This window comes from Punica granatum, chromosome 6 (assembly GCF_007655135.1).
Source record: "Punica granatum isolate Tunisia-2019 chromosome 6, ASM765513v2, whole genome shotgun sequence".
NCBI classification, from domain to species: domain Eukaryota; kingdom Viridiplantae; phylum Streptophyta; class Magnoliopsida; order Myrtales; family Lythraceae; genus Punica; species Punica granatum.
In genome coordinates, this window is record NC_045132.1 from 23,200,375 (window position 1) to 23,214,314 (window position 13,940).

A 13,940-nucleotide genomic window follows, 5' to 3' on the forward strand; every position below is an offset into this window, starting at 1 on the left:
TAAATTATTGAACTCATCTTGCTTGCTTGAGTTAATAGCTTGTGATATTTAATCTCTTATAAACCCGTGAATTTTTCTTTAATTTTTTCGTGTGGGATAAATTCTCTCAATCCAATTGCTCAGATTTCACTCGCACATGCTTCAATGCCCTGACCTTCCCAAACATCCATCATAATGAAAGCTTTGCGGAATGATTTCACACTTGTTAAACTGACCCAAACTGGTTTTCCTCCGCCCAAACTTAGATTCGTAGAATGGTATTCCACGGCGGTGGGTGCAGTTTTAGAAGTCAATCTCGCCACCCTTCATTTGGTTCCCGTACTCTTCAGCAGCTTCAGTGATAGAAATCCGGAGTTTCTATTGGGGCTCCTACTGCAGATTTCACAGAATTGCTGGAACAGCATCAACCCAACTCATGTTCGGGACTCTCGTGCTAAAAGCTTTAGATTGTCAAGCGCCTCTCCTTTGATATTTCAAAGATGTACATTCTTGTCCGGCACTTGTCCATTCTTGTTAACTATAAAGGCGGCACTCTGATTGAAGATTCTTCTGGTTAAGGAAACAGAGTTGCTGGAGACTTGAGAATTTGCAAAACTGGCACAGGATTTGATGAACATGCACTTTCTTGGCGGCATACACATCTTAAGCTTTGGACTCAAACCACAATCGCCAATCCCCCACGCTCGAGCAAGATATTGGAACTTTGATGCCTATGGTACTCATCTCAATAGCAATGCACACCTACTCAGAAGCCTAGCCTCTGGTCTTACCATTCCAGTAATAAGATAACTTACCGAAAAAAGCAAGCTAAAATGTATTTATTCTTTCCTCAACCACCATCATGACAAAAAAGAAACAAATAGAATGAACCAACACCGACACATGCATCATTCAGGAACCGAACCACGTTATAATGGAGACAGAGGACTTTCATACTCCTTCAGTTGTCATCTATCGCAAGGGACCAAGGAAGAACACACAACGTGTGCCGTACTGTAATTGATGCCGACACAAAACAGATAGACTCGTTAACCTCCAAGAAACGTAGACTCAATTGACTCCGAGAAGACTGCTGTTTCGGCAGTGTATATCTAAAGTACACAACAGGAATCATTGGACATTGATGTCGAGTATCTTCCCGGTATTGTCATCCTTAGGAATGGTTATATATAAGACTCCATCCTTCACTTCTGCTCTGATCTTCTCGAACCGCACGTTCTCCGGCAATGCAATCCTACTGCTGTACCTCCCATAGCTCCTAGCAGACCAGTCCCCTTCCCCTTCTTCCTCGCCAGCTCCGCTCTCCGGGCCCTCACCTTCACCGCGCTTCTTCTTGGGAGCCTTTTCGGCCTTGATGACGAGCATCTTCTCCTCGACCCACACCTTCACGTCCTCTTTGGTCATACCAGGCATGTCGAATCTCATCTTGTACTCGCGCTCGCCTTCCTTGATCTCCCACGGGGTCCTCCCCCGGCCAAACCCTCCCGCCTCGGTCGGCAATTGCGAGGGCCACCCGCTCGAGTAGGCAACAGGCTCCTCCATGATTCTGTCCATCGTCTCCATCATTTGCTGCACAGTCCTCGCCGTCGGGAACCTGTCCCACAAACCTGTGCCACGAAAAGGTCAGTCCCTAATCGGAGAAGCTCGACATTTCTGCACAAAAAGATCAAAACTTCAGACAAGAAACGCACCAATGGGAGCGACGGGGCCTACCCTTCTCTTGGGTTGCTGCTGCCTGCCGCTCGCTCTCTGCAAGTGGTCCAGGTTGTCCCTGCCGTCGGCCGCCGCAGCCCTGATGGCCTGGCAACTCTGGTACCGGCCGCCGGTGGGCTGCAACAGAAGAAGGGGTTCCGAGTGGATGGGCTGAGACGCCCTCGAAGCTCTCCGCGACAACGGAGAGAGCAGGGGGGGTCTCCAGTTGCACAAGCTCTGAGACATTGTTCCTGTCTAGGCTCTTGGGACAAACGGAAAGACAATAAGGAAATCGGTATCTGTCGAAAAGTTCGAGCTTTCCTGTCAGAGTTTCAGTGGCGGTCGAAGGGGGGCCATTGCGGGGTTATAAAAGGAGAGGAGAGGAAACTTCTGGAGGATGTCTGAAGGACAAAGGAGACGGCGGGCGTTTTCTGGATGTCTCCAGAAGCTTTCACAAAGCCTTCTCTTCGATGGGATAAGGTTTCCGAAAAGTTCATGGCTGAAAAAATCATAGCCTCAGGTTGTCGATGGTATTCACGTTGACAAATAAAGAGATCCACTGGCTCTGCTTGATTTAAGAACCTTTAGACTCGAAGTCGAGGGGTAGACTCTTTGGTTCATCCCGTGACCGAGCAAAAAATGTTGGTCGGGTTTTGCGTACATCGGGGTTCTTGAACCTTTTCTGTCCGAACTGAGCGGTACGGTTGAAGTAACCCGGGCATCAACGTACATAGGAGTTCTTGAACCTTTTCTGTCCGAACTGAGCTGTACGGTGTACTGACGCCTGATCCCAACTCTCTGTTAAATTTTTCCTCATACATTGGTCCATAATCTATATGATATCAGGTTAAATTGTCTATGTTCAAGTGACACCGTTCAGTTCATTCACTTATCAGTACGTTGAGCCAGAAACCAGAATCTTTCATACTGCCATGTCATAGATTATGACCGAACATCTGTACACCAGAATAGGCCAACACCTAGAAATGATTCAGTAATGATTCACAGGACAGAACATAAACCAAACTTCACACACTTGAAAACAGAGCAGATCCTTGAATTTGTCCTAAAAGCACCATTGAAGAAGCTTTAACAATGGAGTCTCTCCCACCTTTGGGTTTCCTTCTCTTTCCCTTCTTCTTGATCATCTGTTTTACGAGAATATTGAAGTTTCAACCGAACAAGATGCCGCCATCACCATTCCTTAGACTTCCCATTGTAGGCCACCTGCACCTCCTTCTCCTCACATCGGCCCTGCCCCACCACGCTCTCGCAACCATCGCTCGTCGCCTTGGCCCCATCTTCTCCCTCCAGCTCGGGCAGGTCCTGACGCTCGTAATTTCCTCCCCTGGACTAGCCAAGGAGGTCCTCAAGACCCACGACCACGTGTTTGCGAGCCGGCCCCAGATCGTGGCTGCTCAGTGCCTCTCCTTTGGCTGCTCTGATGTCACCTTCTCTCCCCACGGCCCTTACTGGCGCCAGGCACGCAAGATTTGCGTATCTGAGCTTCTGGGTCCAAGGCGCGCCAGCTCCTTTAGGCCAGTCCGCGAGGAGGAGACTGCCCGGCTAGTTTCCCAACTCCAGGACCTCTCAGGCTCCAAAGTTGACATAAGCAGGATGCTCTTCGCCCACACGAATGACATCCTGTGTCGGGTGGCATTTGGGAAGAGGTTCATCAATGACGATACAACATCAGGGGATGGGAGCCAGAAGCGGAACTTGGCTGCTGTGCTGACGGAGACGCAAGCACTGCTGGCAGGGTTTAGCATCGGGGATTTCTACCCTTGCTGGGGATGGGTTAACTCGGTGACAGCGCTCAACCGGAGATTGGAGAGGAACTTGAGGGATCTGAGGGGAGTGTGCAACGAGATCATCGAGGAACATGTGAGGAAGAAGGAGAGGAGGACCAGGTGCTTTAGTGGCGAGCAAGAACGAGAAGAAGAGGAAGAAGAAGATTTTTTGGATGTTCTGATGAGGGTGCAACAAAGAGGTGATTTGGAGGTGCCCATTACAGATGACAACCTCAAAGCTCTCGTCCTGGTATAGACGCATTCAGTTTCTTTCTTTAGCACGAACATATGCAAGTGGCATTAAGAACATGTTTGTTAACAAAACAGGACATGTTTGTTGCCGGAACCGATACAACAGCGGTGACTCTCGAGTGGACATTGACGGAGCTAGTGAAGCATCCAGAAGTCTTGAAGAAAGCACAAGCAGAAATTTGTAGTCAGGCGTACTTGAAAGAATCCGGCAATGAGGTCGATTTCAGAGACTTTGTTTACATGAAGGCTGTGATAAGAGAAACGTTGCGTCTGCACCCACCGGTGCCTCTCTTGGTTCCACGAGAATCCATGGAGAGGTGCACCCTTGATGGCTACGAAGTACCAGCTAGGACCCGGGTCCTAATAAATACGTATGCAATTGGGAGGGACGCAGATTCGTGGGATGACCCCCTGGAGTTCCGTCCAGAGAGGTTCGAGGATGCAAATAGAGTGGAGATGAAGGACCGAGATTTCAGGTTCCTACCTTTTGGAGGAGGGAGAAGGGGATGCCCCGGGTCCTCTTTCGGGTTGGCAACGGTGGAGATAACACTGGCAAGACTCTTGTACCATTTCGACTGGGCCTTGCCAAGAGGAATCGTGCCAGATGATGTAGACATGGATGAGGTATTTGGGCTTGCTACCAGGAAAAAGTCAGCTCTCATTCTCGTCCCGACAGTTCATAAGGGAAGGGTAGTCCAGTGAGTAGTTTCTGCAGGAGATGACTGGGCTGTTGTTGTGCGGGAATGGAAGTAAATGCCACTCCACCAGTTCGTACGTTATTCTATGTTGTTTCCCTTGTCATCGTGGGCTATGAAACCAGTCGATAGAAGTTCGTCTCAATGATGCACCAGACTTTATGTGTTTCAGAAACAGGGATTCTTCTTTGGATCAAATAGTGCTAGTACTTTGAACAACATAGGACTACTTCTGTATGATGAACGTACTACTCTATCTCCTTAGAAGATAAATCTACCGAAAATTTCTTTTTCCGCTCCGTAGCTTCTTCGTGCGCTCAGCCTTCAACCCTGCTAAATCGGAAAGAAGATACTAGCAGGTTTACTTGAAATTTGGTAATTTCTTTTGAGACAAAAGAATGAAGATGAATTTTTGAACCCAGACGCCCAGACCATACTCACTTGGTCTTTCCTGTTGAGCTTTCTTCTGTCTCCTCAGTCGTGTTTAGTGCTGTTATCTTCCCAAAAGATTCTTTAGCATCCCCAAAGAAGTCCCTCACTTTGTCGAGCACAGTCTTGAGCTGATCTGGTGTCGGAAGCTGAATTCGTAGCGAGGAGGACAAACATACTAGAAGTTAAAGCTAAGGAACATCTTTGTTGTAAACAAAAACAGAAGAATGTACCAACAAGATGCAGAAATACAGTAGAAATGGGGTAGACTAACCTCAATAACATCGCTGGTTGAAAGTGCTGCTCTTATATTTCCATTTTCCTGCAACCAGGAATCAGGAATCGAGTTATTTTGGCCATATAGTGGACCTTCCACTTATCATATGTGTTCAGGAGCATAAGCATATAGATTTGCATGGTTGTCAGAACATTACAACAAGCTTGTAGCCGTATCTGAACTCAGTAGCTGTCCGCAGTATGCGGTGTTGCTTAAATGCAGTCTTTTGAATCTCCTTCTCATCCTGTTAATAAATGAGCTCGACCATTAGTAGACCGTAACTCCACAGGACATCACCGACGTATTGCAGCAAAGGACTTACTCGGTAAATAACAGCAGCGAGGTTCCGAGCGAGCGTGTCTTTGTAGATATACTTGCCCAGGAAATTATCTTTTGCCGCCACCATTATCTTCGCCGTGGTGCCCCCCGTTACAATACTCAGCGGGTACCATAGATATACCTGCACAGAAAGAGGGACACCGCCTCAAGAAACAATTTTGGCTCTATCCATCCCAATCCAAAGCAGAACATAGACAGACAACCGCTAATATGATTTATCATTCAGAAAAACAGAACAGTCCACAGCAAGGCAACAAGGTTTGTCAGTGCTCTAGCTTGGAAATCGTCATGAAGGCGAGTAGCTTAACATGATACTTGCAGCAGTCGCGGGTTCAAAACTCCAATCTTTGGCTGCACATTTACTCAAATTGCGCGCATTTTGGCTCGAGTTGATTCGACTTCGATTCCTCTGGACTTGCACTAATTGCGGAATAAAACTCTACTGATTGAACCCAGAAAATGAACAATTTATTGAAGAAATGGCAGCTAGAGAGAGAGAGAGAGGGAACAAACATTGGCCATCCGAATGAAAATGACGAATTTGGGGTTGCCGTCATCCTCAAGCTTGGGCAGGGAAGGGACAGGGGGCCTCTGAAACTGACGGGCCTGCATCCCTCTCTTCCCCTTGGCCTCAACCACCAGCAGCGGCCGACCCTGCGCCGGCCTCTGGGAGGTTGTGGCGGCGGAAGACCGCGAACTGAACAGCGAATGCTTCACCAGCCCATCCTCATGCGCAGCTGCCCTCGAACTGGACAGAGGAAGGCGAACTAGGGCGTTTAGGGACATGCCCACCTCCATTGCTGATGCTCTGACTCGAATTCTGTCAGTTGGGTAGAGAAGAAGTGATTAATTGCTTTGCTTTGCTTTGCTATATGGGTCACTGTTGTGGGGCTCTCTTCTTCAGTTCCGGTTCTTCTTCTGCGAGCTTTGGGAGGCGGGTGAAGAGACGGGTCATCACGAACACGAACCTGCCATGGCGTCGCCTCTTATCCGCAGTATGGGAGGACTCCGAGGCCATACACGTGGCAGATGGGCCAGCCCCTGATAGCTTCCAGCTCCTGGGTCCCGCCCACTGTCGCCCACAAATCATCTTTCCCCACACAACGCTGCGTTTTTTTAATGAAGGCCTAACACGCCGTCTGGTCCTGAAAAGTTTTGTATAGTCTCATTTTGGCGTATAAAAGGATGGAAATTGGAGAACTGTTCCTGTGATAACATCAGGAGAACGCTAAACAGTTTCCGGATGCACAAAAACGGATTACTCCTTCGGTAATGTAAGTTTCTTTTCACTATTCACCGACTCTCGCTAGCGGTTTGATGAAATGGCCAGATGAAGATTTTGTTAAAGTTTGCAACTTTTCATAGTTTATGGGCGTCAGGACTTGATAATTTTATCATCTGGGATGTGCTTGTTCCTGAGAAGTAGGCGAGTGTCGAATCTTAGGGTCGATTAGAGCATTACGCTGAGCCAAAAGCCACACTGTTTTAACACATATATATTGCAGTAAAGATGAGCAAGAACTGCGACAAGTTCCGCCCATACCCATTATTCTCAGACAAGCATACGGCAAGTATAGAAATGCAGCATAGTCCCATAATGCTCCAAATACTGATTTGGTAGCAGTCAGTATGGTCTTATTCGTTTGAAACAAACACTATAGTAAGTACTTCATTAGGTTGTGTGAAGTCAACAAGTTGACAGGACATTGAGGCTTCCTTCTTGTTCTAGTTGCATTTCCAGCAGGAAGCTGCAACCATGGGCTTCAGGTTCCACCCAAGAACCAAGCACCCTTTTTCTTCTACTACCGTGAACCCGTCCCAGGCCTTGGATTCCCCGAGCCACTGCTTCACCTGTGCCAGCATCTTGATTGGGGCGGGTTGGAACCCGGCTCGGCTCATCCTCCTCCGCCACTGGTCAATCTTCTCGTGCCGCTCCACCCTTGCTGGGCCCTCGCAGCTCACTATGTTCTTGATCTCCTCGGCGAAGAAGAACTGCTCCATTTTCGCCCTCCTGGTATCGTACTTTGGCAACATTACATCTAAGGAGTCGAAGATGGCAGAGTAATAGTGCAGCGCCTCCATGAACCTCCCCAGAAAGAAAGGCCCATTGTGGCTCGAGTCTTGCTCCACTAGAACCAGAAGTCTCGGTGATAGCTTGTGTAGCATCTGTAGGACTGAGTTTAGTGCTCCCCGGCTCTCTTTCACTACGCAGTGGAGTTGAAGAATGCTGTTAATGACCAGAGCTTCCCCTTCTTCGACATTGAAATCTTCCACTCGCAGATTCTCCAAGCTGTTTTCAATTGCTAGAAACTCGAAATTCATCCCCAAACTCTTCGAATATCTTTCTAGGTCATTGCCGATTGCGCAGAGGCAATCTATGCTGTACCCAATGCCGGTGATCCTGAGTTTGTGCGGTGGCCCGCCTGGGCGGTGAGCCAGGCTATGCATCAGGTTCCACCACTGGTGGCCACATGGTAGACCCAGGGTCATCCCTAGGTCAATAACGTGAACCGAACTCTCTCCCTCAAAGGCTTCCATGACTGATGCATTTGCTACAAAGTGACCGAATTGGATATATGGGCAAATCTCATAAACAAGGCGTAGGGCCTCCTTTCTCTCAGATGTCATGGTCCCTCTTCTGGGTGCGGGATTACCCCCCTGTCCCAATATCCCAACAGCCCCAAGGTGCTGGACCAGGGCGAGGCGATCTGAGAGGCCCTGCACAAAGCAAGATGCAACCCGCTGGAATGATGTTCCAAACACAAGGGCCCTAGCTTGGAGCTCCGACAGCAGGGCCGAGGCATGAACCTTGTCCCTACAAGCCACAGCCTCGGCGCCAGCAACTAGCTGCTGGACAAGCCTCATCTCATCCACCCCGCTCCCGTCCTCCTCTGCCTCATCCACCTGGCTCCCCCATATCATGGCTGCTGCTGCCTCTTCCATGGCCTCAACCGCCAAGAACCTCTGGGTGTAAGCCCGGACATGGTCCCTGAAGTGGAGCCCAGGCAGGCCGTTCAAGCTATTACTGCTCATGCTGCTGCAGATACTGTATATGCTCCCGCTATTACTCCCCACGGATTCTTCAGCTATATTTCCTAACTTTGCCCTCTTGGAATTCCTCGCTTCTCCCGACAGTGGAACTGATGTCCACTGACAAGGTTCATCAAAGCTCTCAAGCTTGGGAACGAACTGCAATGAATAGCTTTCCATGCTCGAAATTTTGAGGTCAAGGCCATCACCATCATCGTTGTTTTTGCATGAAAAGGTTGCCAAGCAGAGACCAGATTTCATAATCATTCCACCAATTAAGGAACCTTAAAAAGAAGAAGGATATACGTGGAGATCAGAAACCCGATAAAGTTCAATCTGTGGTCCAGGGAAGACATATGTATAATCAGCTCTCTCGTTGGATTGTTGACGATTCCGATGCTTCGAGCAAGGAAATTTCAAAAAAAATATTCATATTTCGTAGAAGAACACTTGTCGTGATATCTGGAAGCATAGAGCAAAGCATACATAGAGCAATGTGATTTAAAAACAAATTATTACTTGTCATTATCAGAGAATTCCAAGTCTGTAGGAGAATATAGTATAACCCATATTTCCTACTGTCTCAGCTCCTTCGAAACTTGTTCGACAAGGTTTTATCCGTGTCTGACTGTCTTCTTCTTTCTGGCCATACTTCTCGAATGTTCTCTTTGCAAACTCTATAATTATGGTCCGTTTTGTTCTCGACATACGCCAGTCCTCAGTTTCAGGATTTCACCTACATGGTGAAAGGACCTTCAAATGTTCCTGGGAACAGTTACACGGAACAACCAGGCATCATGGTAGATTCCTATTCCTTGGAGAAAGGGATCATCTCGGCAGGTCACAGTTGTTTCTTTGCTGTCCTAGGATTGTGCCCGCCTGCTGAATTAATTCAGCCGGCAAGTTTCTCAGCTTTGTAGAATAATAAATTGGATGCCTGCAAGAGAAATAGTCTAGGATGAGTATATACAAATTGGTAGGATATTCCCTTGTTTGTTTCCACAGTGCTTTCTCTCTGCAGCAGTATCTTCCCTATGCTCGAGGAAACCGAACATTCTTTTATCTATTTTCTTTTTAATTTTCCGGTTACAAGGTTGTACATGATAAGGGAAGGAGAAATAAAGGGGCAATGGGATTCCCACTGGTTAGAACTAAATCTCTATCTCCCGATTCCGAGTCGAGAGCGGTGCTACTACATCATACCCTCGTTCTCAAAACCGAACATTCTTTAAAATAGAAAAATGATTCTTTGCTTTAGGCAAAGATGAAAATGCATTCAGACCCGCTTTCTCGAAACTGAAAATTCTTAGAGGAAGGAAAAATGATATTTGGCTTAGAAAAATAATGCATTTTAAAATTGGAAGTCGGGCAAACCTGTATGTTCGATAAAAGAAAATGTAACCTTAAAATAAAAGGACCACAACAAGATTGGATCCTGGATTTTGGTTATATTGTGTATCTATGCCATTTAGCAGGTAATTAAAGCGTTGATTATTCTACTTGATCGGCCAAACATGTTCAAAGAGTCATATGAGTCGCGACAATGTGATTCAATATGTTTTTTGTAACCCTAGGTCACCTCGGACATTCTTGTGTCATTACCATTGGATTCCCCTTTTAAATTATCCTCTATCTTACGTTTTTCCTTTCTTTTCCCTATAAATGGGTGCACAGATGTGATTGGTCGCAGCGGTACAATGAGCGGAACACCGATACATCTGCAAAAGAGCACATTCACCTGAGACATAAGACAGCCTGCCGGTTGGTGCTGTACAAGACTACAAGTTACAGACTGCTCGTTCAATATGCTTAGTGGCTATTGAAGCTCTCCACAGATTGCATTCTTGAAACATATCGTATTGGGACATGAGTACTTGCTGTGTTGGGATCTGACATATTATTGGGCCAGACAGTGGCATAGAGCCCACTACATCCATGTAATGCGGCCCAAATCAAGCCCACAGTCTTCATCAACCAGCCAATGTCCAATTAGTTTCCTTTCCTTTATGCTCAAGGGTGTATCCTTGATATTTTGCAACAGAATGACTAATTAATTCCAAGACTGGTTATTCATAAAAAATAAAAATAAAATAAAAAAATCCCGACACGGGTTCAACCATCATAACCTACACTGACGTAGTTCGTTCTTCGGAGTTACTGCTTACAATCTCTCAACAGAACATATATATAGTGTGATATATGTAAGCAAGATGACCTTGAGACTTGGATGTGCTGATACTCATTAAAGTATCTCAACTTGCTTAGATTCTCATGTGATGTGGTATGAAAAAATATCAGGAACTAAAGCGTTAGTGTTTTTTTTTTTTTTTGGGGGGGTGGACCGAGCCCTATGGTTTTTTCCTGGCTCGAGCCATTTGGGCCTTCGCTAGATCGATCACCAGGGTCATGGACCTTTTGGTCCTCAAATGCCTTCCGGGTTCAAACCGGGTGCATGCCCAAATCGGTTTGGGTCGGATGCGGATAATTTCTACATCATAATGAATGATTATTCGGTTCCACCAACTTTGATCTGCTCTTTATATCTCATTCAAGATGACAAAAGTTCTAATCTTCACATCAAACAGCCGAGTACTGCCCACAATTATGATAGTCATGAACGCGATCGATCTTTATTTAGGTTTCGGTCGTTTTCAGAGCTATAAAATTACTAAGCTCAACCGTTATCCAACAAACTGCATCTTGCAATAAATCTCATATTTTACCCACTTGACTTCTTTCTAAGAACCGGCGCAGTCTGATGAAATTTGATGGTGTAACCGCATTAAGACAATAGAAATAGACTTTGTCGGTCGTCCTAATTAATGAAGTTAGGTTCACATATAAAGCTAAATTATTAAATCTGCACATGCGAGTTGCAGCTTTAATTATTAAGCTTTTATTTTATTTTTTCTTTTTATTTTTATCAAAGTTAGTGTAGCATAGTGGTGCACGTCACCCACCCGACAATCAAGAAGTTGCGAGTTCGATACCCAGTGGAACTATATTAGGCTCATGAATGTCCCTTATAACCGAAAAGAAAAAATTATACTCATTATTGGTCTTTCTCTGTCTAATTGGACTATATATATATATATATATATATATATATGTCACTCTGTAGGATAACATCGAGAATGGCTTAATCGATCTTAGGAATTTTTTGAAAAATGAAATCTTCGATAAGCCATCTCCTTCTATTGTCCCTCATCTATTTCAATGGGCTCGTCTCGAAAGCTCAGGCCATTCCAAGGCAGAGGCCTTTCAACAACACGATCCCGGCACTCCTCATATTCGGTGACTCGATTGTTGACCCTGGAAACAATGACTATGTAGGCACAATCTTGAAGGCAAATTTCCCACCCTATGGCCAAGATTTCGCCAATCGGGCAGCCACCGGAAGGTTTACCAATGGCCGACTTCCTACAGACTATATAAGTAAGCTCTGCATCTACAATTATTAAGCCAGGCTTCCCTTGTCGCTCCATATATAAGTATGCATATGATATGAATAGTAATGAAAGTAAGTGTTGTGTTTGATCAACTATATGTGTTTCTCTCAACATAGTTTCGTATGTCGGAATCAAAGATTACGTCCCTCCATATTTGAACCGGAGTTTGAGCATAGACGAGCTGATGACAGGAGTTAGCTTTGCCTCATCTGGAACTGGGTCCGATCCGCTCACGCCTAGACTGTTTGTACGTACTGTGCCTGGCTGTGTGTCTCTATGTATCTATCCTTCATAACATGGAACTTGATTAACAAAGGTTATAGGAATCAATTACGGCAAGTCTATATATCGTTGGCTTTCCAATTAAATGTTTCCATGGTCTTCTCTTGATTAAACATGAGCTTTATTCCCTAACTAATGAACCGTTCTATTTTCGATGTTTCAGAATGTGGTACCTCTGCCAAAGCAGCTTGAGCATCTCCAGGAGTACAGGAAAAGGATTGAGGACGCAATTGGAAAAGGAAACACCAACAATCTCATAAAAAAGTCAGTTTTCTTAATTAGTGCCGGTATTAACGATTTCGTTTTGAACTATTTCACCGCACAGTTTCGAAGATTGAACTTTTCCGTCTCCGAATATGAGAAGTTTGTGCTCCAACTTTTCAGAGAGTTCATTCAGGTAAAAACTATCCTCGTGTGACAACGCATCAATTCCATATAGAACATAGAAGCTGGTCACAACATGAATTGATACACCATTTGGACATGGAAAGACATTGGCATGTAACGTATTTGTAATGTGACGATGTGCTATTTTTTTCATTTTGACAGGGGTTATTGAGCCAAGGCGCGACCAAGATCGCCGTGGTGGGGTTGCCTCCATTGGGTTGCTTGCCATTCACAATAACCTCAAAAACAATCCCCCTTACTGGAAGGCAGTGCGTTGAGAGGATTAACTCCGTTGCGAGAGACTACAATGTACTTCTTCAGTCCGAATTGCGTCCCTTGCAGAGCACCCAACCAGATAAAGGAACAAAAATCTACTATGCTGACTTTTACGGGCCTTTGCAAGATATGATCCAAAATCCCCAAAAATATGGTAAGTTGACCCGGTTCATCCCCGTTCTTCGCAAATCGGAAGTCTGCAACGGTTTTATCCTCGTGGAAGTATGATCTTATCCAGATTTTTATGGCATTTGATGCTCAAACATATACGTGCAGGATTCGAAGAAGTGAGCAGTGGGTGCTGCGGGACTGGTCTTCTTGAAACATCATTTCTGTGCAACCCGAAGACGCCTGTATGTCCGGATGCTTCCAAGTACATATTCTGGGACTCAATCCACCCCTCTGACAGGGCATATTACTTGGTTTTCCAGGCTTTTCGTCCTCTGATCGATTTCATTATCAAAGATACGGTAGCAACTAATTAGAGATTATTTAGGCCGAAAACCCTGTGTCATTTATTTACTACATTCTATTCGTTATGTCTTGTCTATATATACATGTCTCAAATGCATCGTTCGTGTGAAATATAATGTGAATATATGCCCAAGAAGCAGAGAGAAGATGGGCATTCCTGTCCTCGAGTTTCTTTCTTATTTGGAACGACCAACCTTTAGGTTGCGTTTGGTTTCATAGTAGGATTTTAAAATCAGATTTTGATTTTGATTTTGAGTGGAATAAATGGGGCCCACCATTTGACTTTGTATGAGTTATGTTGTTTTATTGTGGAAAAAAGTGGTATAAATGGGGCCCACTCTTTGACTTTATATGAGTTATTTTGTTTTGTAATGGGTAGAGTTAAGTTAGAATTGTGATTTTAAAATTGCATCAACAATCCAAACAGGTCCTTAAAGATTATGTATGTAATATCAGGTAAAACTGTTACCAATATCAAGCAGCCACATAACGAGTCATCATATACCTTCAAAATAAGTCTTCCCTACAACGAGTTTAAGCACTGAAATCTTCTGCTTAAAATGGAGAA

The 13,940-nt window shown here is 45.3% G+C and overlaps 5 protein-coding genes across 7 annotated transcripts; 2 read left to right on the plus strand and 3 right to left on the minus strand.

The window, feature by feature from the left end:
• Positions 1-790: 790 nt before the first annotated feature.
• On the minus strand, positions 791-2,414 carry LOC116211089 (small heat shock protein, chloroplastic-like). Its single transcript, XM_031545299.1, has 2 exons — positions 1,692-2,414; positions 791-1,607 (listed from the first exon to the last, which is right to left on the minus strand). Exons 1-2 carry the CDS (start codon positions 1,936-1,938, stop codon positions 1,111-1,113), a joined length of 744 nt encoding a protein of 247 aa, XP_031401159.1. The 5' UTR covers positions 1,939-2,414; the 3' UTR covers positions 791-1,110.
• A 102-nt stretch (positions 2,415-2,516) lies between these two features.
• On the plus strand, positions 2,517-4,723 carry LOC116211088 (tryptamine 5-hydroxylase-like). The gene is made up of 2 exons (XM_031545298.1): positions 2,517-3,732; positions 3,810-4,723. Exons 1-2 carry the CDS (start codon positions 2,788-2,790, stop codon positions 4,434-4,436), a joined length of 1,572 nt encoding a protein of 523 aa, XP_031401158.1. The 5' UTR covers positions 2,517-2,787; the 3' UTR covers positions 4,437-4,723.
• LOC116211090 (protein HHL1, chloroplastic) lies at positions 4,555-6,446 on the minus strand. 3 transcript variants are annotated; one of them, XM_031545302.1, is made up of 6 exons: positions 5,988-6,445; positions 5,458-5,595; positions 5,293-5,379; positions 5,133-5,180; positions 4,871-5,007; positions 4,555-4,759 (listed from the first exon to the last, which is right to left on the minus strand). In XM_031545302.1, exons 1-6 carry the CDS (start codon positions 6,270-6,272, stop codon positions 4,747-4,749), a joined length of 708 nt encoding a protein of 235 aa, XP_031401162.1. In that variant the 5' UTR covers positions 6,273-6,445; the 3' UTR covers positions 4,555-4,746. The 3 variants fall into 3 exon arrangements, with proteins under 3 accessions (XP_031401162.1, XP_031401160.1, XP_031401161.1); XM_031545300.1 differs by having other exon boundaries at positions 4,588-4,781; positions 5,988-6,446; XM_031545301.1 differs by having other exon boundaries at positions 4,594-4,762; positions 5,988-6,446.
• Positions 6,447-6,979: 533 nt separating this feature from the next.
• LOC116211781 (GRAS family protein RAM1-like) lies at positions 6,980-8,839 on the minus strand. The gene has a single exon (XM_031546293.1). The coding sequence runs from the start codon at positions 8,769-8,771 to the stop codon at positions 7,200-7,202; it is 1,572 nt and encodes a 523-aa protein (XP_031402153.1). The 5' UTR covers positions 8,772-8,839; the 3' UTR covers positions 6,980-7,199.
• A 2,775-nt stretch (positions 8,840-11,614) lies between these two features.
• Positions 11,615-13,661, plus strand: LOC116209807 (GDSL esterase/lipase At5g45960-like). The gene is made up of 5 exons (XM_031543514.1): positions 11,615-11,939; positions 12,070-12,200; positions 12,399-12,632; positions 12,785-13,052; positions 13,175-13,661. The coding sequence occupies exons 1-5, from the start codon at positions 11,672-11,674 to the stop codon at positions 13,381-13,383; spliced, it is 1,110 nt and encodes a 369-aa protein (XP_031399374.1). The 5' UTR covers positions 11,615-11,671; the 3' UTR covers positions 13,384-13,661.
• The last annotated feature ends 279 nt before the right edge of the window (positions 13,662-13,940 follow it).